The sequence below is a fragment of the Astyanax mexicanus genome, chromosome 1 (assembly GCF_023375975.1).
Source record: "Astyanax mexicanus isolate ESR-SI-001 chromosome 1, AstMex3_surface, whole genome shotgun sequence".
Classification (NCBI taxonomy): domain Eukaryota; kingdom Metazoa; phylum Chordata; class Actinopteri; order Characiformes; family Acestrorhamphidae; genus Astyanax; species Astyanax mexicanus.
This window is the reverse complement of record NC_064408.1, coordinates 10,516,677-10,543,601: the sequence shown is the minus strand read 5'-3', so window position 1 is coordinate 10,543,601 and position 26,925 is coordinate 10,516,677. Positions and strand designations below refer to the sequence as shown.

At 36.8% G+C, this 26,925-nt stretch overlaps 1 protein-coding gene across 1 annotated transcript in view; it reads right to left on the bottom strand.

Moving 5' to 3' along the window:
* Nucleotides 1-240: 240 nt before the first annotated feature.
* ppp1cc (protein phosphatase 1, catalytic subunit, gamma isozyme) overlaps nt 241-26,925 on the bottom strand; it is a 38,146-nt gene continuing 11,461 nt past the window's right edge. Inside the window, exons 2-7 of the mRNA XM_007229654.4 lie at nt 17,738-17,869; nt 16,401-16,631; nt 11,257-11,361; nt 9,972-10,195; nt 5,164-5,298; nt 241-1,946 (exon numbers count right to left, since the gene is read on the bottom strand). Coding sequence (XP_007229716.3) covers nt 1,857-1,946; nt 5,164-5,298; nt 9,972-10,195; nt 11,257-11,361; nt 16,401-16,631; nt 17,738-17,869 — 917 coding nt within the window. The 3' untranslated portion in view covers nt 241-1,856. The remainder of the gene's footprint in view (nt 1,947-5,163; nt 5,299-9,971; nt 10,196-11,256; nt 11,362-16,400; nt 16,632-17,737; nt 17,870-26,925) is intronic.

Genomic DNA, 26,925 nt, shown 5'->3' with positions numbered 1-26,925 from the left:
CCCTTCAGCTAAGTAAGGAAGACTTTGTGAGTACATGAAGTTCACACAGCAGAAGTTGCCCTTCCACCCTGATTTCAGACAGTCTTTCAGTCTTGCTCAAACCTTGTTTACAGCTTTCATCATCAGAGGAACAGCACAGCAGTGTCTCAACACTGACTTTACCAAGAAGGTAAAAGGGAGCAAATTTACTCAAGTAAACATTTCTAAAACACTGAGGAATAAAAACAGCAGCAGACTGGAGACAGTGTTGCCCCCCCATTCCCATTCAATTTATTAAGCAAGTATTACAATTCTTTATAATGTGGAAAATTGTGAGTTATTGCCAAGACTGAACAAAACGGACTGTGGGTATATACAGTGGGACGGGGTGAGACACGGAGGAGGAGGAGGAGGATGATGATGATGATGAAGATGGAACATCTCTGAAACCGTGTGAAAAAGCAGAAGGTTGAAAGTCGAAGGTTAATCGATATACCTGATGTTAAGCTACATTATCTGAAGACATGCCAAATCCTGCATGCCCTGAGAAAGAGTGAAGGCCTGTCTGCTTCCTACACACCTACACCTAAAGATGCATGCAACGAAAAGTCCTTATGAGAAACCTAGATCTTCACATGCTCGTATCTGATGCAAAAAGCTTCTGGAGCCGAAACCTGGAAATAGGAAATCAGAAATTTCTCTCGTCAAGAAGAGAGAGAGGGGAGAAAAAAACAAACAAAAAAAAAAACGAGAGGAAGTTAACAAGGCATCTGAATAAAAATAAGAAAATAAAACAATAAAACAATACTTAGATCTACAGAGAGAGCATTAAAAGACTGATGCTTGCTTTATCTTGATATATAATCTGTAATATCATAAAATGCATACATACATACACACACACTCACTCGAACACATTCACACACACGCACACACACACAGAAAATATCCAGATCTCTCTCTGTACTCACTGCTACAGATCGATACATATGATAGAGGGTGCTTTCATGGTGTTTTTCGCCTGTAAGAAGTTTAAAATAATAATATTAATAATAAAAAATAATAGAACAATAGAACATGTTGTAAAATCAGATCAAATCAGATCAATATGATGGGAACGCAAGTCTCATGGCACGTTCACGAACCTAAACGCCTACTAAACACTGCTGAACAAACCAGTGAAAGAGAGTGAAAACCTACACAACCTCCGCAGAAATGCCATTTGCTTCATATTAAAGTTAATACATTTTACATCTTATCGTTCACAGTGGTTTGAGAGGGTGTATCTGGGGAGCAAAATGATGATAAGTAAAAATAATAATAGTAAAAATAATAAAAATAACAATAATAATAATAATAATTATCGCACCATAACAAATAACACAAGTGTGGTGGAGTGCTTCCACAGATGCTAAAGATCTTCCCTGTATTAACTTGTGTGTGAAAAAGAGAGAGGGATGATGCTGCTGTTGCTGATGCTGCCGACAAAAATAAAGCGCGAGAAAAAAAAGGAAAAAGTGCTTCCTGAAGAATTCAAAAAGTTGCAAAAAGCAATTTTAGTCTCAAAATTGAAGAAAAACAAGAAAAAAAGGGTGAAAAAGTTCCCAAACCCGGTCCAGTTCATCTGGAGTCGCTGCTGCTGTTGTTCCTTGGTCACTGCGAAAAACCAGGAAGGGAACAAGACAAAAAAAAAAAAAAAAAACCTACAAGAGCGAAAAAACAAAACTAAAATAAAATAATAAAAATCGACAGTTCAGAGTGAGTTCACGCGACCGCGATGCCAGAGAGAAGCAACTGCCTCTCTGATGAAGCTGTGTGACGGATGAAAACCACATTATACAAGTCCCAAAAAACGGCCACTGGACTGTTAGAGCACCTCATTTCTTGGCCTGCTTGGTGACCATGTTTCGGGGCGGAGTCACTGGGCGGCTGGAGTTGGGCTTCTTCTTCTCTGCTGGTTTCAAAATCTGAAATAAAACAGAAAAATATAAAATTCCTTAAAAATAAAATTTTAAAACCTCAAAAAAGTGGACTTCATAAACACTTAAACTCTACACACTTACAAAAATATATATATTTAAGTGTAACATAATGTTAAATATTCTTCTATAACCCCTGTGCAACTTAACCTTCCTATATTGTTTATTTGTCAGGAACAGCAATGGTGTTCTGGGATTAATATGACCCGGTGCATAATTAATTTTCCAAAGAAATGTCTGAAACCCAAAAAAATCCTTAAACAGTGTAAATATTTTTTAACTAACTCCATTACTAATTATTCTATTAATATTTAACGCAATGGTGTTCCTCACCAGAATAATGTTCAAACTTTTTTAATGTTTGTTAATGTATTAATTTTGAAAGACCAACATATAAATCAATAGTTTTACATAACATTGAAACATAACATTGCATTTTTGTTTTAAGTTTTTGATTTAGCAGGGGGTGGTTGCAAATATGTGAAATGAACCATTTTCATATTATATGTTCATTACACTAATTAAAGCAAGCAGAAGACGTTTCACACTATAAAACAGGTCAAATTGACCCGGAACATGATAGGAGGGTTCAGGGTTTGTGCAGTTATTTGTAAATGTCCTTCTTAAAAAAAACGATCATTTTATGTTGTCCTAAAATAACTTGGTGAAAACTGGACTTTATACACAGTACCAGTCAAGTTTTGACACCTCTTCTCATTAAATGTGTTTTCTTTCTTTTTATGATTTTTTTTTTACATTGTAAATTTAATATTAAAGGCATTAAAGCTATACATGAACTATATACCTATACTAACAGAAAAAATTAATTATTTTATAAACAAATAGTGTTAAACCAGAATATGTTTTATACTCAGGTTTCATACACTTTTTACCCAATACATTTTCTATGATTTTTTCATGTCTTTTTCATGTCTTCAAGGCAAAAGTATTTGACCATTTGATTTTTAAAACATCAGTGCAGACATAACAATAAAACAAAAAATCAACTAAAAATATAATTAAAATTTACTAAAGTAGGCCTAAAATTCTGATCCAGATCCTGAGAGCTCCATTGTGTCGGGCTGAATTACTGAATTAACTCTTAAGATTTGTTCAGTAAATTTCCATTACTTTTCCAAAATGTTCTGGGTATTTTTATTTTTCCAAAACTTATCCAGGCCTGGAAATTGCTATATTCAAATCCATTCCTTTTCCAGGTTTTTCATGACCGTACAAACCCGGTATACTTATTTAAGGACCATTTAATTTGTTTATGTTTTATGTAATTAATATGTGTCCCTTAATTGTTTTAATTTCTTTAATAATAATCTACAATGTAAAAAATACATTAAATAAAGAAATAAAGAAAAACCACTGAATGAGAAGGTGTGTCCAAACTTTTGACCAGTACTGTATTTAAAAAAAAACATGCATTTACACAAGTGATCCAGAAGGGGGAGCAGCAAACAGAGTTTTGATTGCTTCTATAGCATCACTACACAGGAAGCTGACTGAAGTTCTCAGAGCATCCCTCCCCATTGATAAAACACAGTGGATCAACACCAGCAGATGACATGTCTCTCCAAACCATCACTGATTGGTGGAAACTTCACACTAGACCTCAATCAGCTTGGACTGTGTGTCTCTCCACTCTTCCTCCAGACTCTGCTCCCTTGATTTACAAATGAAATGAAATGTAAAATTTACTGATGATCAGTGATGGTTTGGAGAGACATGTCAAATGCTGGTGTTGGTCTAAGAGTAGGTCCCCACTGCGCCACACAATAGCTCTGAACATTTAAAGGGTAAGACCCCTAACAGCAACCTGTGATATCTGGCACCAGACAGAGAACTTACGAGTACGAGCGAAAGGAAAGGAAAAATACAGCAATTCTTAACTCTTCTAAAAACACGTATCTAGCGCTATATTGACTGTATGTTACACGAGGGATAGCTAAAGCTCCGCGAGTCTCCACCTTTCAAACTCACTGCCAGTATTCACTCTTGTTATATTCCTTCTTTGGTCACTGAGCTTTTTTGAGACATGCTGAGGCTTTTTAAGCTGTGTAGCAGCTGAGGTTTAACTGAACCAGCTCTTTTGCTGTGCTGCGCTCGCTGTACGTGCTGGCAACCTCGGGGGTGGAGTTAGTGTTGGGGAACGAGCAGCAGGAGGAGACAGAGTACAAAACTGACACAAACTCCGCGATGGAGTGAACACTTAAAATAGGAACGTACTGCTGAATCCCTGCTGACAAGAGCTGCCAGTGCTTTCACTCAACATGTTTCCTTAATATCTGATGATACATCCTGATCATTTTATCATTTACTATTAAAAAATAGTTACATATTGGTCCTTTAAATTAGATGTTTGAGGTTAAGATGTGATAAAAACTTTAAAATCTTCCCTGGTGGCTTTTATTTTCCAAAAAGATCTTTTATGTTCTTTTCTTGATAGTAAAATTGTCTTATACGGTTACAGTCAGGACAGTGGATGAGGATGTGTTTTATTGTAAGTGGGATGTTGCACAGTTGACAAGATGGTATTTCATCATGTGTTATAAAGTGTCTGTGTTGGTTTTGAGTGACCCATGAGGCATCTTGTGTAGATTGTCTGATCCAATCTTGAGTTGTGCTTGAAGATTGTCCGTCTTAACAATGGCTGAATTTCATGCAGTTTATTGTTAAGCTCTTGGTCCCACTTTTTTTGCCATTTGATTTGATGAAGGACTTTATGATGTAAAAAGTGTACAAAGGTGGGATTGAGAACTTGGTGATCTCTTTTGTTGATGCTTTCTTAGTGAGGTCATCTGCCATATAATTTCCTGTAAATCCACAGTGTCCTGGGATCCAGCAGAAAGCTATCTTGTATCTTTGCATGTATTTCAGAAATAATGGGAAGCACTTAAGTAGATAAACCAGCTGCCTGATGGTTTGGAGATGTTCTGTCCAAGCCATCTAGTGATCTCAATTTCCAGAAACACATCTACTGAGTGTTCACTGTGCACACTGTCTAATATGTAGAACCCAAGCCTTGTAAATGAAGATAATTCATGTTTTTTCCCCTTTCTGAGAAATACACTCAAAAGGGCCAAAATATTTACAAACACACACCTGAAATCACAGCCTCTATAGAACATAATCACCTGAAACATTACCCTAGTTATTACTGTAAAAAATGAAGCCCATTTCCAAGAATTCACTCTACCTGAAAAGAGCACATGAGTGTCTCGTCCACGCTCATCATGGCCCCCGCGTTGTCGAACTCCCCACAGTAATTCGGCGCAGAAAAAAGAGTCACCAGCTGCCTCTTGGCAAAGAACTCATAGCCGTCCTCCACCACCTGCAGAGAAAAACACAATATAGATGAGTCAATCCAACCAGGGAGGAGATCTGAACAACAGACTGACTTTTAATCATCATCATAATGTTTTTTGCTTAAGTCTGCAACTGTTACCTAAATAACTATGTATTTTTTATTTATTTATTTATTTGATATTGTGAACATCATGATCAGGCATTTATATCAGTGTTTATTTAAAGAGTCAAGTCACATGATTCAATTCTACTATCTTACCAATAAACTCAAAACACAACAATGTAAGCCTTCCATATTACTAAAATGCAAATATTTATAGACACACCCAGGCAGAATTCACTTAAAATGAATAACATTAATAGGAATTCTGTCCCCTACTACCATCAAAAATATTTAGTATTTCAGTAGAAATATAGATACTATTTTTTTTATTATTTAAAAAGCTTTTTACTCTTTAAGTAAAAGTGTAAAAGTACTGATTTCAAAACTACTTAAAATATAAAAGTTAAAGTAATGTAAAATGGGAAAATAATGCCATTAACAACAAACGTTTAGGCCAAGCCGCAGGGTCCTATAGTGCTCTACTTTTGACATTGTACATTTTACAATCAAATATTTAATATGATTTAACAGATCCAAATATGTCCTTTAAAGCTGAGACTGACATAATCCCAATCCGGACGGGATTAGTTTCTCAGTTGGACGTCTGTGAAAAATATTTCACACTTCTATTCAGTGATAAAACTCTTGTATCCAGACTGCAATTGAAAAAACAAAAACAGGAGGAGCAGTGAGTTTTTTGGCTTTTTCAATCACGTGACATCATGTTCAGTAGCTCCTCCATTTCCACTCGCTGTTGTATTTACGTGGATCTCGGTGGAAACGTGCGCCTAAAGGGTAATTACAATAAACAGCTATTTTATTAAACGTGAGGTAACATTAGGTGTGCGTCCGGACGAGACTAAAATTACCGGAAGATCACGGAGTTCAGCGAAAAACAGTAGATAATTCAGCCTGTAATTTTTTTCACAGGACGTCTGAGAAAAACACATATATGGTAGTCCTGGATGGAAATAAAATCACAGAGGACCCCCCCATAAAAAAGGAAACTACCCCAGGACCCCCTGAGAAACTAGTCCTGTCCAGATAGGGCTAAAAGAACATAGCACAAAGAAGTCCCATAACTAAAGATCCTGAACACATCTCTTCAAGGAGTTCCACTCTAGTGACAATTTCACTGCTCCACTATTCCCCAAATGTGTAGATGCAGCTTAAATCAGTTAAATAAATGCATTAGAAGGCGATGTATTGCCAATATAAGTTCACAACATTATTATTATGTCCATAGTGTGCAGAATTCCCAGGAACAGAAGGCCTGCTGAAAGATGTCAGTGAGCATCAGTGCCTGTAGATGATTCACTTACAGAGATTAGAACCTACGCAGGCAGATGGGAAAACCTGCAGTGACTGATGTGTAAAATGTAACAGCAAGTGAATGTTCTACTACATACTCGTAAAACCTGCACAAATGACTGTAAAAGCTTTGAGATTTATACAGTCCATCAACACTTAAGGGTTTTAAAAAAGTGGTAAAGACAAATGTACCTGTATATTGTGTTTAACAACCTAAGCAGCACATTATTTTATATTTCAAGAACTTTGAAAGGATCCTTAAGTGCAGTCGTAAAGACTATCAAAAACATAATGATGAAACTGGCCCTCATTAAGACCACCCCAAAAGAGAAAGAGCATAAGTTTCCTCTGTTGCATAGGATAAATTCTTCAGAGTTACCAGCCTCAGAAACGAAGTAAGAAACAAGTTAACAGCTCTTCAGATAAGAGCACCTTTTGGTTTGTTTAACACTTTTAAGCTACTATATGATTTCTTATGTGTTCCGTCATAGTCTGAATGACTTCACTACTCATTTACAATGTAGGAAACAAATACAAAAATAAAAAAAACATTAAATGAGAAGGTGTATAGAAACTTTGGACTCGTACTGTATGTGTATATACTGGTTATAAAGTCACAGGAAGAAAAAAAGAAAAGGCTGCTGAAAGCATGCAGTGTGCAGCAGTGCTATTGGATGGATGATGCACTGAGGTTATTATTTACAGCACCGACGCAGGCAGACGGGAAACACTCACTCTGTACTCTCAGTGACGGAACGTGTAAAACGAGGCAGCAGCTGAGTGTTCCTCTACACCCTTATAAAACTCTCTCATAAGAACGCTGTCAAAGCTAGGATCTGTGTGTTTTTATTGGCCCTGAGGCTCTGTCATGTTCCCACTACACTCGACACAGAGGTGAACTGGAGGTTTCTGATAAGCAGACACACTACTTCTCACTAATCACAGGCAGATTATATTCCAGACTCAGTGGACACCATAGAGGTCAACCCAGATCAGGCAGAGTCTCTGACTCAGGCCAGATTACTGCAGACCAGTGGTTAGGAGGGCAAAGCTGTAAAGGCTATTGGAGAAAAAACAAAACCAAGCCAATCCTGTTCTGAAACACAACTATCCTGTAACACTCATACTTAACTAATCAGTGTATTTAATCTAAGAGTAAATTTTTGATGCAGATGGTGCCACTGTGCATTATTAAGCCATTTAGCGCACTTTGCACAAGGACAGATTGTATGGGAGAGTAATGCAGAAGAAGCCTTTTCTAAAAACACACGCCACAAACAGAGTCACTTGAGGTATGCTAAAGCTAAAGCACATTTAGACAAGCCAGCTTCATGTTGGAATAAGGTGCTGTGGACTGATGAAGTTAAAATTTAGTTATTTGGAGGGCGGTTAAATTATGCATGGTGTAAAAAGAACACAGCATTCCAAGATAAACACTTTACTGCTCCCTACAGTAATATTTGGTGTTGGTTCCATCATGCTGTGGGGCTGTGTGATCAGTGCAGGTACTGGGAATCTTGTTAAAGTTGAGAGTCACATGAATTCCAGTCAATATCAGCTAATTCTTGAGAAGAATGTTTGAGAATCAATGAGAAAATTGCAGTTTAAAGCACTGGGGCTGAATACTTCAACAAGACAACGACCCTAAACACTAAACCCTGCTCACAATCTACTAAAGCATTCATGCAGAGGAACACAGAAGTACAACAGTCTGGAATGATCATCTCAGTCCCCAGACCTGAATATTATTGAAAATCTGTGGTGTGACTTAAAGCGGCTGTTCATGTTTAGAAACCATCAAACCTTTAGACTGAACTGGAGATTTTTTTGTAAAGAAGAATGGTCCAAAATACCTTAAATCAAAAGCCAGACTCTCATTGTAAGCTACAGGAAGCCTTTAGAGGCTGTTATTTCTGCAAAATGAGGTGCCCAAATGTATGCACCTGCCTCATTTTGCTTAGAAAATGAGAATTTCTGCATAGTTTCTGTAAATCCTATAAACTTCATTTCACTTCTCAAATATCACTGTGTTCGTCTGCTATATGATATGTTTAACTGAAATTGCGATCCCAACAAGCAATGATTTATAAAAGAAAATCCTAAAAATGATCAGGGTTCATCAAACTTTTTCATATCACTGTATATGCTAGATAAACACAATGACTGAGTATATAATTTGACACACTATACTTATATTGGCTTTGAACTCCAATGCATGGATTCCAAATGTGTTATACACAGATTCTGGTCCATGTGAATAAACTGTGGCCATAAAGGGATGCACATGGTCAACAACAACACTCAAACAGACTCCAAAGAGTTTCTAGAAAACCTTTTCCACACCATTTCACTACATTTACCAGTCTGGACTGTTGGTTGGCATAAGCCAGGTTGGGGCCATGGATTCAAGCTAATGGAACCACATTTTGACCCTACCATCTACGAGCCCTAAAAAAAAAGTCCCTGTACAGTCTCAGCTTTCTGTTCTTGGCTGACAGAAGGGGAACAACAATATGGTCTTCTAGAGCTATAAACCATGCATCTCAAGGTTGAACTTTTGGTAAGCAGAAAAAACATCTCAGAATGCTTTACAACTGTACACAGTGTATATATGAGCTACTGTAGTCTTTCTGTCAGCTTCAACCAGTATGATCATTTTCTTTTCACCTCTTTTTAACACAGTGTTTCTGGCTGCTAAACTATGGCTTGCTTTTCTTTATAACTCCAAGCAAACTTTAGAGTGAACCCTAAAAACACTTTTTTTGAGCAAACGATTTAAAAATACTCAATCCAGCCCTTCTGACACCAACAATCATGCAATGCTAATTTTCCCCCTTAATTCTGATGGTTAATGACCATTTCCTGAAGCTGCTAGCTATCACTTTTACCACATAATTAGCTGATTAACCTTCACTGCATAAAGGTGCAAGTTAATAGGCCTTCCAAATAAATTGCTTGGTGAAGGAAGTGAGCTTGAAACAGAGAATTGCCAAAATGTGCTGACTGTTGGTACTTCATTACAAACTACTGTCTTTTCTACACACTCATTCACATTCACATTTATCAGTTCTACCATCCACACACCAACTTCTCCACTCCCCCTGGCCTCTCCGTTCTCCACAATGTATAGAAATTAATTATTCACTAGCCAATTACAATGAAAAATGTGCAGTTGGTGAAGAACCCCTAGAGTCCACCAGTATTGATCTTTTTAAATAGGCTTGCCTGCTTCATAGGTGGCCAGTAGAAAAACACTGTCAAGGCAGAAGGAGAAAGATCCTCACCTGGTGGGCCCTACAGATGAGGTCCAGGTCGTGTTTGTGGAGGAACTTAGCCACCACCTCGGCCCCGAACGTGAAGGACACCCCCCGGTCATTCTCGCCCCAACCCAGCACGTCCTTATCCGGGTCCGACCACAACAGATCACACAGGAGACCCTGATCAGGCACATCTGTGGGCCTCATGATCCGCCGAATCTGCTCCATGGACTGCAAGTCTGGAGACAAGCCTAAAACACAGAGAGAGAAGATCAGAAGTAAAGTGAAGTAATGTATAATGTGCTATGTTCACAATCTTAAATGTTCTTTGGTTAATCAATCTGCAAGTACTATATTCATGGAGCCAATGCAAATTTGAATTACGTCAAATTCTTCAAATATGGCAAAAATGGAGAAAAAAGGTTTTGCATGAAAGCAATGAAGAAACTACAGCTCTGGAAAAAAATAAGAGACCACTTCAGTTTCTCTGATTTTGCTATTTATAGTTATATGTTTAAGCAAAATGAACATTTCTCCCAAATTACAAATAATAATATTGTCATTTACAGCATTTATTTGCAGAAAATGAGAAATGGCTGAAATAACAAAAAAGAGCTTTCAGACCTCAAATAATGCAAAGAAAACATGTTCGTATTCATAAAGTTTTAAGAGTTCAGAAATCAATATTTGGTGGAATAACCCTGTTTTTTATCACAGTTTTCATGCATCTAGGTATGTTCTCCTCCACCAGTCTTACACACTGCTTTTGAATAACTTCATGCCACTCCTGGTGCAGAAATTCAAGCAGTTCAGTTTGGTTTGATGGCTTGTGATCTTCAATCTTCCTCTGCATTATATTCCAGAGGTTTTCAATTTGGTGAAATCAAAGAAATTCATCAATTTTAACTTGTCTCTTATTTTTTTTCCAGAGCTTTATATATGTTAATTAATGTACTTATGCAAGCAGAAGAGAGTATATATATATATATATACACTCAAAATATAATTTACAATTTGTTTTACATCACTTAAAAGCTGGCATGCATACCAACGTGGCACATTTTTGACAGGATTAAAGTCCCTGGGAGACACTGGAAGTAATTACCTACCTAACTCCTCATTTAAAACTACTGTTTTGTCCTGAATAATACTTCAGAGATCTGTGCTTTATTGCTCTGTGCTGAAGTTAGTTGGAATTGTTTTTCATGCAGATCCTTTATTACTGGGTTCTCATTCCCTGTGTTACAGCCTCCTCCTGTGCAGTCAAGAGACCTCCCTCCCCACCGTGATGCTGCCAGGCAGCCACACCCACCTCCATGGCAGCAGAAGATTTTCTCGTCCACGATGGCGGCGATGGGCAGACAGTTGAAGCAGTCGGTGAACGTCTTCCACAGCTTGATGTTGTAGCGCCTTCGGCCTGGAAAGGAGGGAGCGAGACGCACGTCAGTTACGTAATAACTTCAACATCAAGGGGTTTGGTGTCTGGTTTTATTTGGATTGTGTGGGTAGGAGTGGTGCAGTGGGAGCTTTTCTCTACAGAGACAAGACTGCACTCTAAAAATACTTCACTCCCACATCACCCCGGTGCTAGTCCCCTCTCTCACTCTCTCTCTCACACACACAAATACACGCTGCAGACTGCAACAAAGCTCAATAATTCATCTCACACTGAGCAGACCATGACCAGCACTGAGCATATGTGGCCCTAATGATGCTACATCGCTCATGTGTAGGAGTCCACCTAGCATCTAGGATTAATACCATTCTTCATTTATACACTCACCCCTTGTTTTTAAGAGTCATTCTTCCTCTTAGAACTGAGTTACAAGAGGAAGGGGTTCAAATATTCTCCCAAAGAAATAGGACAACTCTTCAAGAAACACTGCTTCATTACTATAGGAGTAAGAACATATCGAAGTTGTACTGAATATTTTGACATTTTGTTCACATTATAGTATAGATTTTCAAAAACACAGTATTGATAAGGGCTGGGTGATGTAATGAATTTTTAAGAATTATCATTATATTTCATACAAGATATAAGATGAGAAAATATTTTTTTGTTTGTTTGTTGCTTTCCAGTGAGCTCAATCATTTTGCCTCTCTCTTTTCTCAGTTTCTAGATACTTATACATAGCCGACTAGTCTTACGTTCATCTGAATGTTAATAAAAGTGCCTGTATAACATCTTGAATGTGCAGCTTTGTCTCAGAAATGTCGTTTTGTTATCACTTTATGCGATGAAAAAATATTGATATATATATTGTCTCTCTCCTTTCAGATAAAACGGGCTTGACACCCATTCAGATAAGAATCTGCTTTGATCCATATCACCCAGCCCTACCACTGCTTGTTAATTCTTAGTTTAGATGTAAAGCTTGGTGTCAGAAGTGGTTCATTTAGTTTTGTGATTAAACCCTGCCAACTAGAAAGCAGTTTTTCACTGTCGTTTGATCCCACTGTTCTGATTTTATAAAAAGAAAACTCTCCTTTCCTTTCCTATCCTAGTGTGTTTTATACTACGACATTTTTGTCAAATTGTATTGAAACAATCCCAAAATATCGCCTTTTTTAAATTACTGCAGTGTACTGTATCACAATTAATTTAATCGACAACCCTGTATTAAGATTCCAAATTCTTGCATTTCCATATACAGCACATTCACTTTCAGGCTACTAGCGGTATTCTGACATGATGAAATATCTCCCCAAACCATCACTGATCATCAGTACATTTTGCATTTCTGGAGGAAGAGTGGAGAGACACACAGTCCAAACTGCTTGAGGTCTAGTGTGAAGTTTCCACCAATCAGTGATGGTTTGGAGAGCAGGTCATCTGCTGGTGTTGATCCACTGTGTTTTATCAAGTCTTACAGAAAAAATCTTACAGCACTTCATGCTTCCCTCTGCTGACAACTTTTATGGAGATGCAGATTTCATTTTCCAGCAGGACTTGGCACACTGTCCACACTACCAAAAGTACCAATTGGTCTTATATAAAATATTCTAATTTTCTGAGACACTGATTTTTGGGTTTTTATTGACTGTAAGCCATAATCATCAACAATAAAATAAATAAACGCTTAAAATAGATCATTCTGTGTGTAATACATCTATATAATATATAAGTTTTACGTTTTTAACTAAATTACTGAAATAAAGTAACTTTTCGATTATATTTAATTATTATTTTTTAGATGCACCTGTATATAAGAAAAAGTGTCCCTGTACTATTAAACTAAAACCTAGAAGTCGTGAAAACAATCTTGTAATAAGCACAGCAGAGTGGATTCAACTGACTAATATGAAAATGTGTGCCATTCAGTGGATTATATAAAATCGAGGGTGCCGCCACAGCCTGCCCTACTGTTCTGGGTCAGGATTAATGAGGATGGTATACTCTCAAACACAATCTGTCAACCATACAATGCGTAAAGTACAGAACACTGTCTGAACGTTCTATTTAAAATAATAATAATGCATCTGTGTTAGCCCCAAAGCTTAAAAAAATAATCACACAGAGGCTCGGACTGACTGGAAAAAGCTGCAAAATCACTCTATTGCTCTATTTCTGTCCCAAGCTGCAGCATAACACAAAACTAATGCATAATATATATACAGCAAAATCTGTAAAATTAGGGCTGGGCATTAATTCAATATCAATATATATCAACCATTTTAATAAAGGTGCTCTATAAATGATTTTTTTCAATATTTCTATATACATTATTTACAGCATCCATCACTACTGATGATATTCATTACAGGGTGCATTACATGAGTTCAAAAATATATTTATCAGAAGCTGTTAATCTCTGTTTTCCTGTGGCTTTTACACTGTTCACACTGATACTGGAATTACACTGCATTAACCAAAATGAAGAAATATACTGTAGTTAATATAAATTTTGGTCACATATAGTTTAAACACATTTAATTTATATAATGTTTACCACTATTACAAATGTTATATTAGCACATAATCTGATTAATTTACGTACTTTACTTCATGTTTCTTGTTTGAAACAATTTACAAAGAGAAACTGATTTACTGGCAAACCAATCTCCTCATTTTATTAATGACATTTATGGGTCAATAAGATAAAAAAAATGTATTTTTAGAACACTCTCAAATACTCTTGTAACACCATTAGAATGTCACAACTACAAATCATTTCTCACAGATAGATAGATTTGCTGTATTAATTGTAATTGTTTGTTTGCAGTTTACATGCACTAAATATACTACACCTTTGTTTTTGTGGTTAAATGACTTTATTTTTGCTATTTTGTAGCTCTTATTATTTTATAAAAAAAATTCTGGGTCTTCGTAAGTTACAGTTTATGAAACAGACAAATGTATACTAAATGCAATGTTAAAATGTATTTTGTTGCTGTACTGTTCTCTTGAAATGAATGCGAACAAATGTCAATGTTTTGTCATACTGCTATCCTATAAATGCCCTGAAATATTGTGATATTATTTTTACCCGTTATGGAAAACATATTGTGATAATATCGTATCCCAAAATGCCTTGTGATTTCCACCACTACTATACAGTAATAACATATTGGCCAATAATATGTCTATTGGGCAAGATCATTCACCTGGGGAAGGGCTACTGGTCTTCCAGCATTGCTTGGCTTCCAAAAGTGACAACAATCAAGTTTAATCATGACATTATAATGACATAATGGTGTTTTCTAGGGGTGTCACAATTTTGATATTTTATCGCAGCCCTTTCTCCAGAGAATGTGGACATTCTCATCTTCTTAAAGAAAAACTTGAAAATATAAAATAACAGTTGTTTTTGTCTAGCCTCAAATATGTTAATAGTTTTGGTACCTTAAGGAGCATCTTTCTCTCAGATAAAGTTAATAATATGTCTTTGATAAAGAAAATAACTTGTCATTCTCAGGGACCGAGTCTTATTTTTCATGTTTAACTGTTATAGTAGGATAGAGTTCAGTTTGTTAAGGCTCTAATTGTTCTATTATTTTGTACATGACTGTTCCTGTATTTTTTAATTATTTATTTTGTTATGTTGCACATTGCTGTTTTAATAGTGCACACTGCTGCTACCAAAAAAACCCACTAGATGGCATTACATATATATCTTAATGAAATTATTTAAATTTGACCATTAGTGCCTGTGGTGTATTACAGATCACTTGTATCACTTTGCATCACTTATATCAAGCCCACCTTTTGAAATGAGATATTGTAAATTTGATTAATCAAACCAATGACTGGCCATAGACTAATCTAAAACTGGCATAGGCCTCTCTTCTGTAAAAAAAAAAAAAAAAGAAAAGAGAAAATCGAGAATCGAATCGTGACCCTAAAATCAGAAATAAAATCGAATCGAGGATTTAGAGAATCGTGACACCCCTAGTATTTTCATAAAAAATTTCCCATCTACATCTTTCTCTACACCTTCCCTGTATTCCTGTAAATCAGCCTTTATTATGATGCCTCTGTGTTGAGAGGCCCACAGTACAGCACTGAGGGTGTGATTTCCAGCTAGTCAGCACTTTTAAAACCTGCCCCCTAAGAGCCTGTAAACTTGCCAAGTTTCTAAGAGAAACAGAACTCTCTCAAGGGAAGATAAATAAATCACAACACACAAGTTTATCCAGGCTTACACTGCCTTCTGTTATTAAATATAATCTGCTGCTTCTGAACAGACATCCTATTAAAATTGATGTTTTCCACATCATTATAAGCTGTGTACAGGAGACCTTACATCAAATAAGTAATTTAATAGTGAGAAACCTTCCTGTACTCTGCAGATTTACTGGGCATAAATGCAAATCTGATGGGGAAAACCTTTAAAAACACTTGAGAAACCTTGAGAAGATGGAAAACTATATTTATTATAGTGGTGAATAGGGTTGGATTATGTGTATTAGTATTTTAAAAAAAAATACAATATTATTGAAAAGTTTCAATAATTCAGTTCAAAATGTGAAACTCATATTATATAGGTCAATTATACAAAGAGTGATCTATTTTAAGTGTTTATTTATTTTACTGTTGATTATGTCTTTCAGCCAATGAAAACCCACAAATCAGCGTCTCAGAAAATTCGAATATTATATAAGACCAATTGGTACTTTTGGCAGTGTGGGCAGTGTCCTGCTGGAAAATGAAAACACTGCACTGACTTTGGATATAACACAGTGGACCAAGCAGCAGACACCAGCAGATGACATGTCTCTCCAAACCATCACTGATCATCACTAAATTTAACATTTTATTTGTAAATTAAGGGATCAGAGTCTTAAGGAAGAGTGGAGACACACAGTCCAAACTGCTTGAGGTCTAGTGTGAAGTTTCCACCAATCAGTGATGAAGGCTGAATTTTACTGTAGTGCTGACCAATGGCAACAAATGGTCAACCTCCAGAAGTGTTGTTTCTCCTAATACTTAAACTTTTAGCACTTTATACTCACACTCATCGTAGAATCCATAGATGCGGTTGATGGAGGCGCATTCATGGTTGCCCCTGAGAAGGAAGAAGTTCTCTGGATATTTGATCTTGTAGGCCAGAAGGAGGCAGATGGTCTCCAGAGACTGCTTTCCTCTGTCTACGTAGTCACCAAGGAACAGGTAGTTACTCTCTGGTGGGTAGCCCCCATACTCAAAGAGCCTCAGCAGATCATAGTACTGCCCGTGGATGTCCCCTGTAAGACAGAGAGCAACCATGATACTTCTTATACTGTTTGATGGGACCAGACTCTTCAGTTCAAGTTACAAGACATTTCTAAACACAGGGTCTAATGGTAATCTCCAGCCACTGCTCAGTATATGTAATAAAAAAATATTTGGCAACCAAAACCAAACCATATGTGAAAAAAACACACAATTTATGCCACAAAATCAGTGAAGGCATGCCCAAATTTAACGCCCCTCTCCCCACAGCACTGCTGTATACAATGCAGGGAGTGAGGAGGAGAGCCAACAGAGCAGACATACGGCAGGTTTAAGTTCATTTTTACGTTCTACTCACACAAACTAAATGAAATTAAGCCTTCAGCATATTTGTTTTATAAAGCTTTATTAGAGTAGCACTACTGATTATCATGCATTTCATTTTATCCATTCCTCTCTCTCTTTCTCTAAGTTAATAATTGCAATATTTTGTAATTTGCTGTTGTTTTTCCATTTTACTCAAATAAAAACACTCATAAAGTGAGGAACAGCAGCAGGAGCTCCTTAAATAAAGTGCTGTTCTCCTATAACAATGTTTTTCCAGGTAGGACAGAGTGAGGCAAGCATTTGACTCCACCGAGCTGAGCTACCATAATTTTAGTGTGTTAAATTGTTAGGCTTGCTCTACCAATAGGATTCTTCGGTGGTGCTTATCTATGCAGCGCTCCGTAGTACTTCTAGTGAAATGGCGGTATGTGAAAAATGCATACTGGAAGGAAAATTTAAACCAGTACACTGGATGAACTGATATACTACTCAGCACTACTGCTGAGGTAAATTAATGATTAGGATAGCACTGCTAAGGTTGTTTATTGTTCAATAAATATTTTTTTACACTATAGTTTTGCAATTGCTGTTTCTTTAAAGGACATGTAGACTTTTTAATGTATTCAATGGTGTAAAAAGCAGCAAAATAAACGAAAACAAGTTAAAAAAAAGAATTCATCCTTTCAGTGCAATGCTCCAAATATATATTCCTATTAGGCATGCATACTTCATCAATTCCTATAAAATATTAAATGTTTCCTGCAACCCCGGCAGATTTCTAATGGCCAAGTTAGCTGTTTATGCTACTCACCGCAGATCTTCAGAGGAGCCTCCAGCTCCAGCAGGATGGGCTGGCTGAGGAAGATCTCGCGAGACTTGAGACACAGGCCACGAATCTCGTTCTCCTGAAGCTGAACATTCTTACCAGGCTTTGACCCTCTCACTGCAGATAGAAACAGCCACACACACACACACACACACACACACAGAGACGCAATCAGTACAATCACATTTCCTAATAGAGTCAGAATCAGAGTAAGTAAAGTTCTAGTTCAGTTCAACTACAGTTACATAATTGCTATCGAGATAATGAATCTGTAATTGCATAAAAGCCTTGTGTAGAGATGATGCCGTTTCATCTACCCATCTGTTCTTTACAGCAGCTCTATCCACAGTGGGTCTGGACTACAGTGACTCATCAGACAAGAAAAACTGTGTGAGCTTCATAGTTTTTCTAATAAGCAGATGGTGTTTAATAGACACTAATCACAACCAAACATGGTTGTAAGCATATATTACAATAGCAGTTTTTTAATAAACAATGCATTAGCAGCATTGCATATGCATATGACTTTTAACTGCCTTATTATTTTAGAGTTTAGTGTTGTCGATATACAGTATGGGCCAAAAGTTTGGACACACCTTCTCATTCAATGCGTTTTCTTTATTTTCATGACTATTTACATTGTAGATTCTCACTGAAGGCATCAAAACTATGAATGAACCCAATCCAGATGTTTTGGGGTGAGCTGGACCACAGAGTGAAGGCAAAGGGGTCAACAAGTGCTAATAAACACCTCTGGGAACTCTGGGCAATGTTACGTCAGCTAATGTTACCATCCTGGCCCTGTACAGCTCCAAACTTCAAACAAACAATAATACCAAACTGATACAAAGCACAATAAGGCTACTAAATGCTTTATTTCACTTACAGCAGCACTAGGTAGGATTTTCTTGATTTTTGATCTTTTTAAATAAGTAAAATTACAGCTTGAACCTCAAGGTGTAATAGGAGGAATAGCGGTGCTCTCGTGTCTGTGCCTGAGCTCCTCTGAGCTCAAACCAGAATCTAAGTTATCCAAGGCGGATGCGACCAACGCTCGCGAGAACTGTGACCTGCTTTCCGACCTTTAGTTCTAACAATTCTACAAGGATTACTGGTTCATTCTTTACAAACTAACATACAGACACTCTGGCAGAACCTGGAAAGTGACTGAATATGTCTGTGAAAGCCAGAAAATGGGAAAGAGAAACTAATCCGCCTGAAACATTTATTACACTCTACAACTGTAGGGGGAGCCCGCGAGCACAAAATCTCAATCCTACCTAGTGGAGCTTAAAATTGACAGTCCACATGTTTTTGGTAAGCATATGTAATTTCACTGAGCAGCCTAAAAGTACTTTTAAAACTTGTATTGTGATTCACAGAGGACAAATCTAGTGGTTTTAATGAAAAAACTAAACATGCTCTAATTAAGCTTGTCAGCTCATTTCGATTCCAATTCTGCATTTATTTTGTGTAGCACAGTTTCAGCTTATTATGCTATCTCAAGCCAACAAACTAAATCACTAGGTGATGGTGAAGGTGATGGTGTCTTAAGCAGTACACTTTACTGCAAATAGTATTAACAATAGCATGAATACGTAATAATTGTTCAACTCAGTTTTAGCAAAAAGCACAATCATTAGTCATGTTTTATAGATATAGTGCAAAAAATACAAACAGAAACTAAAATACTGACAGGAACTATGGATGCACCAAAAACTAGGCAACCAAATTTAACTAAAAAGTAAAAGCATTTTCTGTGTTTAGCCGAATAAGTGAAAATATTAAATAATTCTTACTGATCAACTGCTTTTTTATGTAAGGTCATTTTGCTGAGTTCCTCTACCCCTGCTGAGCTTTCTTCAGTTCCAATTCTGCATTTCTTTTGTTTAAGAATGCATGAATGAACAGATGAAGACTGAATATACTGTTGTGGTATCTCCATGTTCGCAGTTGCTTTTGTATCAGCACCATTAGCAGCAGCACAATGGCTGCTCAGGTAACCAGCAAAGGCTGTTATAGCCAGAAAAATGGTCCCGGGACCAAGCAGACCACTCTGTTTTAAGAATGAATATATGCAGGAATATTCTGTCCTCTCCCCAATCTAACAGACTGCTTTAATTCATGCATAAAAATGAACTTAAACTAGCATTTATTGGCACTGTGTGGGCATAAAAAATAAAATAAAATACTGAAAGTTCACTGCAATGTTAAACAAGATGTCTATTTTGCCATTTTATCTGCAGCCTTTTTGCAGATTTTAATCAGTTGAGCCCAACTTTCCACTCATAAAAGCCCTCCTCTGTTCACTGTGCCTGTTTTTTTTCTTTCTCTTTACGCAGAAAGGAGAAAGTAGGTTAGGCTCTGAAAACGAAGGGGTTCTGACACCATCTCTTCCCTCCTCTCTGCATCTTCTTCTCTGCCCTCACTCCATTTCTCCCACTCCCCTAAAGCCCATCCTAGTAAGCATGACCCGAGTGCAGCTGTGTCCTAGTTGTGGAGCATCACAGTGTCCTACAGGATGCACGCTGTTCATATGAAGCGCAGGCTCCCTTCCAAAAGTACCGCATCATCCTGCGGTTCCTCCACCTCGCTCTCTGCGCTCGCATCGATTGCCTTTTCATTTCGCGTGGTCACAGGGGAGCAGTCAGAGGAATTGTGCGCACTGCTGCCCAGCACTTTCTATTTTTACTCTTCCGTCCTGGGCCACCAGTAAACACTGAGCAGAGGAACCGCTGGAGCTGTTCAGTGCTTTTGTTCTGATATTAACCAAAGACTTTATATAGGCAGTCCAGCACGTATGATATAATATATGATATAAGGCACAGAAGAGCAAATTCAACAAACTTTACTGATTTACTTTATTTCTGCTTCGTTTTAACAGGCAGAAAAGGTCGAAAAGCATGTTGTGTTGAATTTTTACTGTTGTGTGGTCGTCTCTAAAAAAGCAAAATGTGTCTTAAACAAACATAATAGCGTCAAATTAATGCTATCACAAAACAACAAGCAGTACACTTCCCTTCAAATTGTTTTACAATATCATGAGTACATAATCATTGTCCAACTCAATTTTAATAAAAAGCACAGATGGATTGCAAAAATTTTCTTGATTTTTGATTTTTTTAAATAAGTAAAATTACAGCTTGAAACTCAAGGTGTAATAGGAGGAAAAGCGGTGCTCTCGTGTCTGTGCCGGAGCTCCTCTGAGCTCAAACCAGACTCTGTTTAGTTATCCGTGGCGGACGCAACCAACGCTCGCGAGAACTGCGACCTGCTTTCCGACCTTTAGTTCTAACAGTTCTACAAGGATTACTGGTTCATTCTTTACAAACTAACATACAGACACTCTGGCAGAAGCTGGAAAGAGACCAAATATGTCTGTGAAAGCCAGAAAACGAGAAAGAGAAACTAATCCGCCTGAAACATTTATTACACTCTACAACTGTAGGGGGAGCCCACGAGCACAAAATCTCAATCCTACCTAGTGGAGCTTAGAATTGACAGTCCACAAGTTTTGGGTAAGAATATGTAATTTCACTGAGCATCCTAAAAGTACTTTTAAAACTTGTACTGTGATATACAGAGGACAAATCTAGTGGTTTTAGTAAAAACACTAATGTGCGACACTAATGTGTCAATTTTAAGAAAAAGCACAGATGGATTGCAAAAAAAAAAAAAATCGAACAGAAACTAAAATACTGACAGGAACTATGGATGCACCAAAAATTAGGCAACCAAATTCGATCCAGAATTTCATGATACTGATAATGCACTTCAAATATCTTCATATATCGAGAATTAAATTAAAATAAATGATACTGGACAGATATAATCTGTCTCTAATATATATATATATATATATAATATATCATGATATAGATTTATGCCATATTGTCCAGCCCTAGAATGAACATATTTAAAATCCCTGGTAAACATAATGCTCTTTATGGCATATCGATTGCCATAAAGACGACTTAACTAAAAGCACAAGGATTCACCCAGCGAAACTGGTCTTCCTCCAAACTGACCATTTTACCTTCGCTCAGCACTTCTGCTTTGACACAGACAAGTTACATCTGCTTTTAAATTCTCTACATTCAGCTCTGAGGGGTACCACTTCCTCCAGCTGTACTGTTCAGGTGTCCACAATTCAATCAGGTGGATCCGGCCATCAAGCAAATGATAATTCTCTTTATTCATGCAGATTTAGCCCCAGTATCGCGGCACAGATGAAAGAGAGGGATAAACGACGCATTTAAACTCAATGAGTTTCCCGTGGTCTGCTTATCTAATCACATTACAAGCAGGACCCAGTCTAACAAACAGCAAAATAAAGCCTTCAGGCTCCTGCTGTTACTGGTGAGGGGGGGGGGGGGGGGGGGGGGGGGGGGGCTACCGAACAACGATCCTGCTAATCCTACACAGAAGCACTGTGGGTGTGTGTGGGGAGGAAGCTCTGTTACGACACAAAATGTCATTATTTTGAGTAATTCTGTGATTCATCAGAGAATGCTTAATCAGAACGCACCAGACAAAGAAAGGTAACACGTAACAAAAGCAATAATGCATATTTGAGTAAGCACATCACGATAATTTAGTTCTCTTTTTTATTTTGTTAGCAAGAAAACAGCCAATATGTTACCTTCGTTTAAAGCAGAGACTTTATTTTATTTGTTTTATTTATTTAGAATGTTTTATCTTAATTACAGTACAATTCCAATATCTTAAAATTCTTAATAATTAAAAGTTTTTTTTTGTTTGTTTTTTTAAAGGGTGTTCTCGCATACTGCTCCTATCGTATAATTTTCTCATATCACCAACATTTTTGAAAATTGTGATCGGTAATAAAATATAAAAAAATATTAAAATATTGTCCCATATCACCCACCCCTAATTATCACATCAGGGTATTACTTTTTTGGCTGTTTTTATCAAAAGAAAAATTCACACTGTTCTCATTTACCATTATATATCTACTAGAGACAGATTATATCTGTCCAGTATCATTTATTTAACTTTAATTCTGGATATATGGAGATATTTGGAGTGCATTTTTAGTATCATGACATTCTGGATCATTGACTTCTGTTACAAATCCGATAAAATTCTTGTAATTCTTAATATATCAGTTAGGGGTGTACTATATCAAATTGTATGCAATGATGAAATGTAATTTTTTATTTGTTGCAGTAGTGTAGTAGTTCTTGAAATATTTTTTGTCATATCTACAGAAATATTGTTATCGCAACAATACCATAAAATATTGTGATATTATATTAGGGCCATATCACCCTCCCTACTTAAAATGTTATCAATATTAAAATGGTCCTAAAGCAACAAGAATAATATTGTTAATGGCAATTACTTCTGGCACAATATGTCATCCAATACATCAGCAATATTTCTGTCACAAAACATTATTTAATATATCATCCAACAAATATAATTATTGGAACAGGATTAACTGTAAGCAAGTTCTGATGGTAGAGATTTGACCATCAGGGGTCTGATGGTTCAGATGGTTTTAAATATCATGATTCAATGCAATGAAAGACTAACGGCCCCATCTAATCTCACCCATACTCAATCTTCATATTTACACCACAGTCTATGTACACTGTAACAAAACACAACAGCAAAGAGCTCAGTTTGGCTGACAAATCAAAATTAGAACAAACCATCTAATCTATGAATACACTGACTCATCTCAAAGTCATCAGATTCACTGTTCAGTCATCAAAAACAAAAGGTCAGCATCTGTTGTGGTGAGTTGTTTCCACACTGCAGGGAATGAAATCATCCTTTGGTATCTAGATCTGATGGGAGAACATAGGCCTGGTAGAGCTGTAGCAAACTATGAATGTTTGAGTATTTGTTCTTGTTTTTTCGTTATATAATTATTTAACAATCATAAAAAACAATGTGCTGATGAGAGTCACAAGAACATAGATTCTATATATAACAAAATATACATATACTTGTACAACAGCTCCACCAAAGACTCATTCTGGTAAAGCTTGCTAACTAAGGTTAGCCAGTTGGCATAACAACCTAACACACTGAAGAAAAGTTCCTCTCGTCCCCCAGATGAGCCCAGAATCGGTCCTGGGTACAGAATCATTTATTCAGCACAAATTATAAAATTCCATAAAACTTTGGATACAAGGTGCAAAAAAGCTTCAAGAGCAGAAACTATAGCCCTTTAAAATATAATAATACTGTAGCTTAAAGGATAATTTTAATGCACACTGATTGCATTTACTTGTTAACTGGAGAAAGAAGGGAATTGTGGCTGATTTTAATAGTGTAATGCCTCTAATGGCTTCAATAATAAGAGATATATCTCTTTGAATACTTAAACATTGAGTATTTTAGGTCCATTTATAGTGTTTTTGAAACTATTTAAAATATTTAATATATTTAACTATTTAATATATTTTGTAAAGGTTGTTGTTGTATCTCTTTTTTAAAAGTCTATTGTTTACATGTTTTAGCTGTTTTTCTGATAATGAAGTCAGATTTCTTCATATATTGTGTAATTTTGTTGGACAAAGTAAACCTAATATTAATCAAAGCCTTATTTTAAAGCCTTGGTGTTTTATATCATATGTATTCCTAACAGTACAGTAAGTCACTAACCTATATAAAAGCCCAGTCATGCAAAATAAATAAATAATAATAATAAAAACTGTGATATATATAGTGAAACCGTCATTTCGCCCAGCACTACCTGGTGGCACTGCACAGATGTGTATAGTGAACAGACTTGCCTATGAAGACAGTGCTTTAACAGAGCTGATTAGTTGAATTAGGGTGAGTTAGGAGCAGGAAACGCACTAAAAGTGCAGGACAAGGGAGGTGCCAGAACAAGGTTCATAAACACTGATTTAAGTCAAGTCAAATTTATCTGATATTAACCCCCAGTGAGCAAACAAAATTAGACAACAGCAAGAAAAACTATATTAAAGGTGGAGTATGAAAGGTTCACAAAAAAGTGACCCACCCTCCTCTGGTTGAAACCACTTAAAAATGACTAATATTTGAACTAATATCATCTAAAGTCCACTGTTATAGCCAGGCGTATTGATATAGGACCAAGCCCTGATGGGTTTAAGTAAGTTTAAAGGCTTGTTCGTAATTCTCGTACAGTATGTTCCACCCTGTCTTTCAGATACAAACAAACCCAGCAGCTTTTACAATTGCATCATCACATCGCACTTGGCTCAGCAACACTGTTCCCTTCAGAATGAGTTATACTGCATCCTATGGCCTCCAAAAACCTGCCAAACAAGCAGTGGGAGGTGAGTCAGGTACACATAAACACAGGCCCAGCTCATCTTCATGGGTCAGGTCACTGTCCACATGACCGCAGCTGATAACTGGAGGAGTGGGCACTGCAGGTAGATGAAATTTCATACACACCCATGACAAGCAATACAGTCTATAGTCCATCTTTGTGAACAAGGCCAAACACTTTGGGCAGGATTAGTAAAAAGAAGCCATGATGAGGCTCAGCATACCATAGTAAAGTATTTCTACATGTGACGTTAACAGCAGCCAATTAATTTGATTTGTTAAGTAGGTGATATGTCTTATCGTACGTAATGATATAGCCAACATTTTTTAATATTGTGACGGTATTATACCCTGACATATCGTGCCATAACACCCACCCCTAATTATCACATCAGGGTACTTTTTTCTGTTTTTAGTAAAAGAAAAATTCACACTGTGCTCATTTCCTATTTTATATCTATTAGAGACAGATTATATCTGTCCAGTATAATTTATTTTACTTTAATCCTGGACATATGGAGATATTTGGAGTGCATTATCAGTATCGTGACATTCTGGATCATTGACTTCTCTTGCAAATCTAAAACAATTCCTTTATTTTTTAATATCTCTTTTATGGGTGTGCCATATCATATATGCAATAATACAAATTTAAATTTCATTTTGTTGCAGTAGTGTACTCTTGAAATCACTTTTTTAATTCAGTGTTTTGTCATATCGCCAAGAGTATCGTTATCGCAAAAATAACATGAAATATTGTGATATTATTTTAGAGCCATTTCGCCCAGCCCTAATGTTAAGTCTAGATAGCGAGTGCCAAAATTTGCCAAAATCAGTCGTACCTATCAAAGCAGCGAGTTCTGTTGAGCAGCAGAGCTCTATCGTTTTGTTTGTGGACCAAACAAATGAGTCTGAAAGCAGCATCAGGAGAGAAAAGCTTACATGATGAGATACACTGTAACTGTGAAAATGCAAAAGCTAAAAAAAAAAATAAAATAAAAAAAAAGGTGACCTGAAAGAGGGGAGTTACATACGTTACATTGGTTACATTCCTCTTTGTCTAGTTTTTAAAGTAACAATCAGTACTAATGCGAACAAGCATGTGAAACAGCTGCAGCAGCACAATTTAAAAAAAACTGGTAAAAGAGTTGTCTGCACATTATAAACAAACTCTAGTGGATTTTATACAACTCTGTTAGCTTATTTAGTGAACCTTACTAAAGCTGAAGGATTACCTGTGTAGGAGAAAAAAAGGCAACTCGACCCTTTCCGTGGCAGCAGTCGACTGGTTGTATGCTGTTGTGTTCTATAACTGGCAGTAGGGCTGCTACGATTAGTCGATAAAATCGGCAATGTCGATTATTTAAATTTGTCGACTCCAAATTTCATTGTCGACTAATTATTAATTTGTAATAGTACCGTATTACACAAAAAGCTGGGGACAGAAGCGCAATGGCAGAGGGGTAAACAGCTTACTCACAGTTTATACTCAACTTAGTTTGTGTCTCCAAAAGTGCCCAAACACAACAGATTACATACTTAATCACTTAGCAATGTCAAAGTCCAAACTGTTCCAACTATAACTGACCACACCTGTTCCATGTTATTGTTGCCTTCAGGCCAAGGCAACCTGCACCCTGCGTATGCAACCCTGTATCGTATGCAATAATATCGCCAATGTTTTTGAATTTCGCTATAACCTGAAATATCAGCCACCCCTAATTATCACAAGGGTCCTACTTTTTGCTATTTTTCAGAAAGAGGAGTTCACAATGTTCTCATTTCCCATTATATAGCTACTAGAGACAGATTTCATCTGTTGTGGGCATGGTGTAAATGTTTGAGAACCACAGCAATAAGGCCAAATATTCAAATGT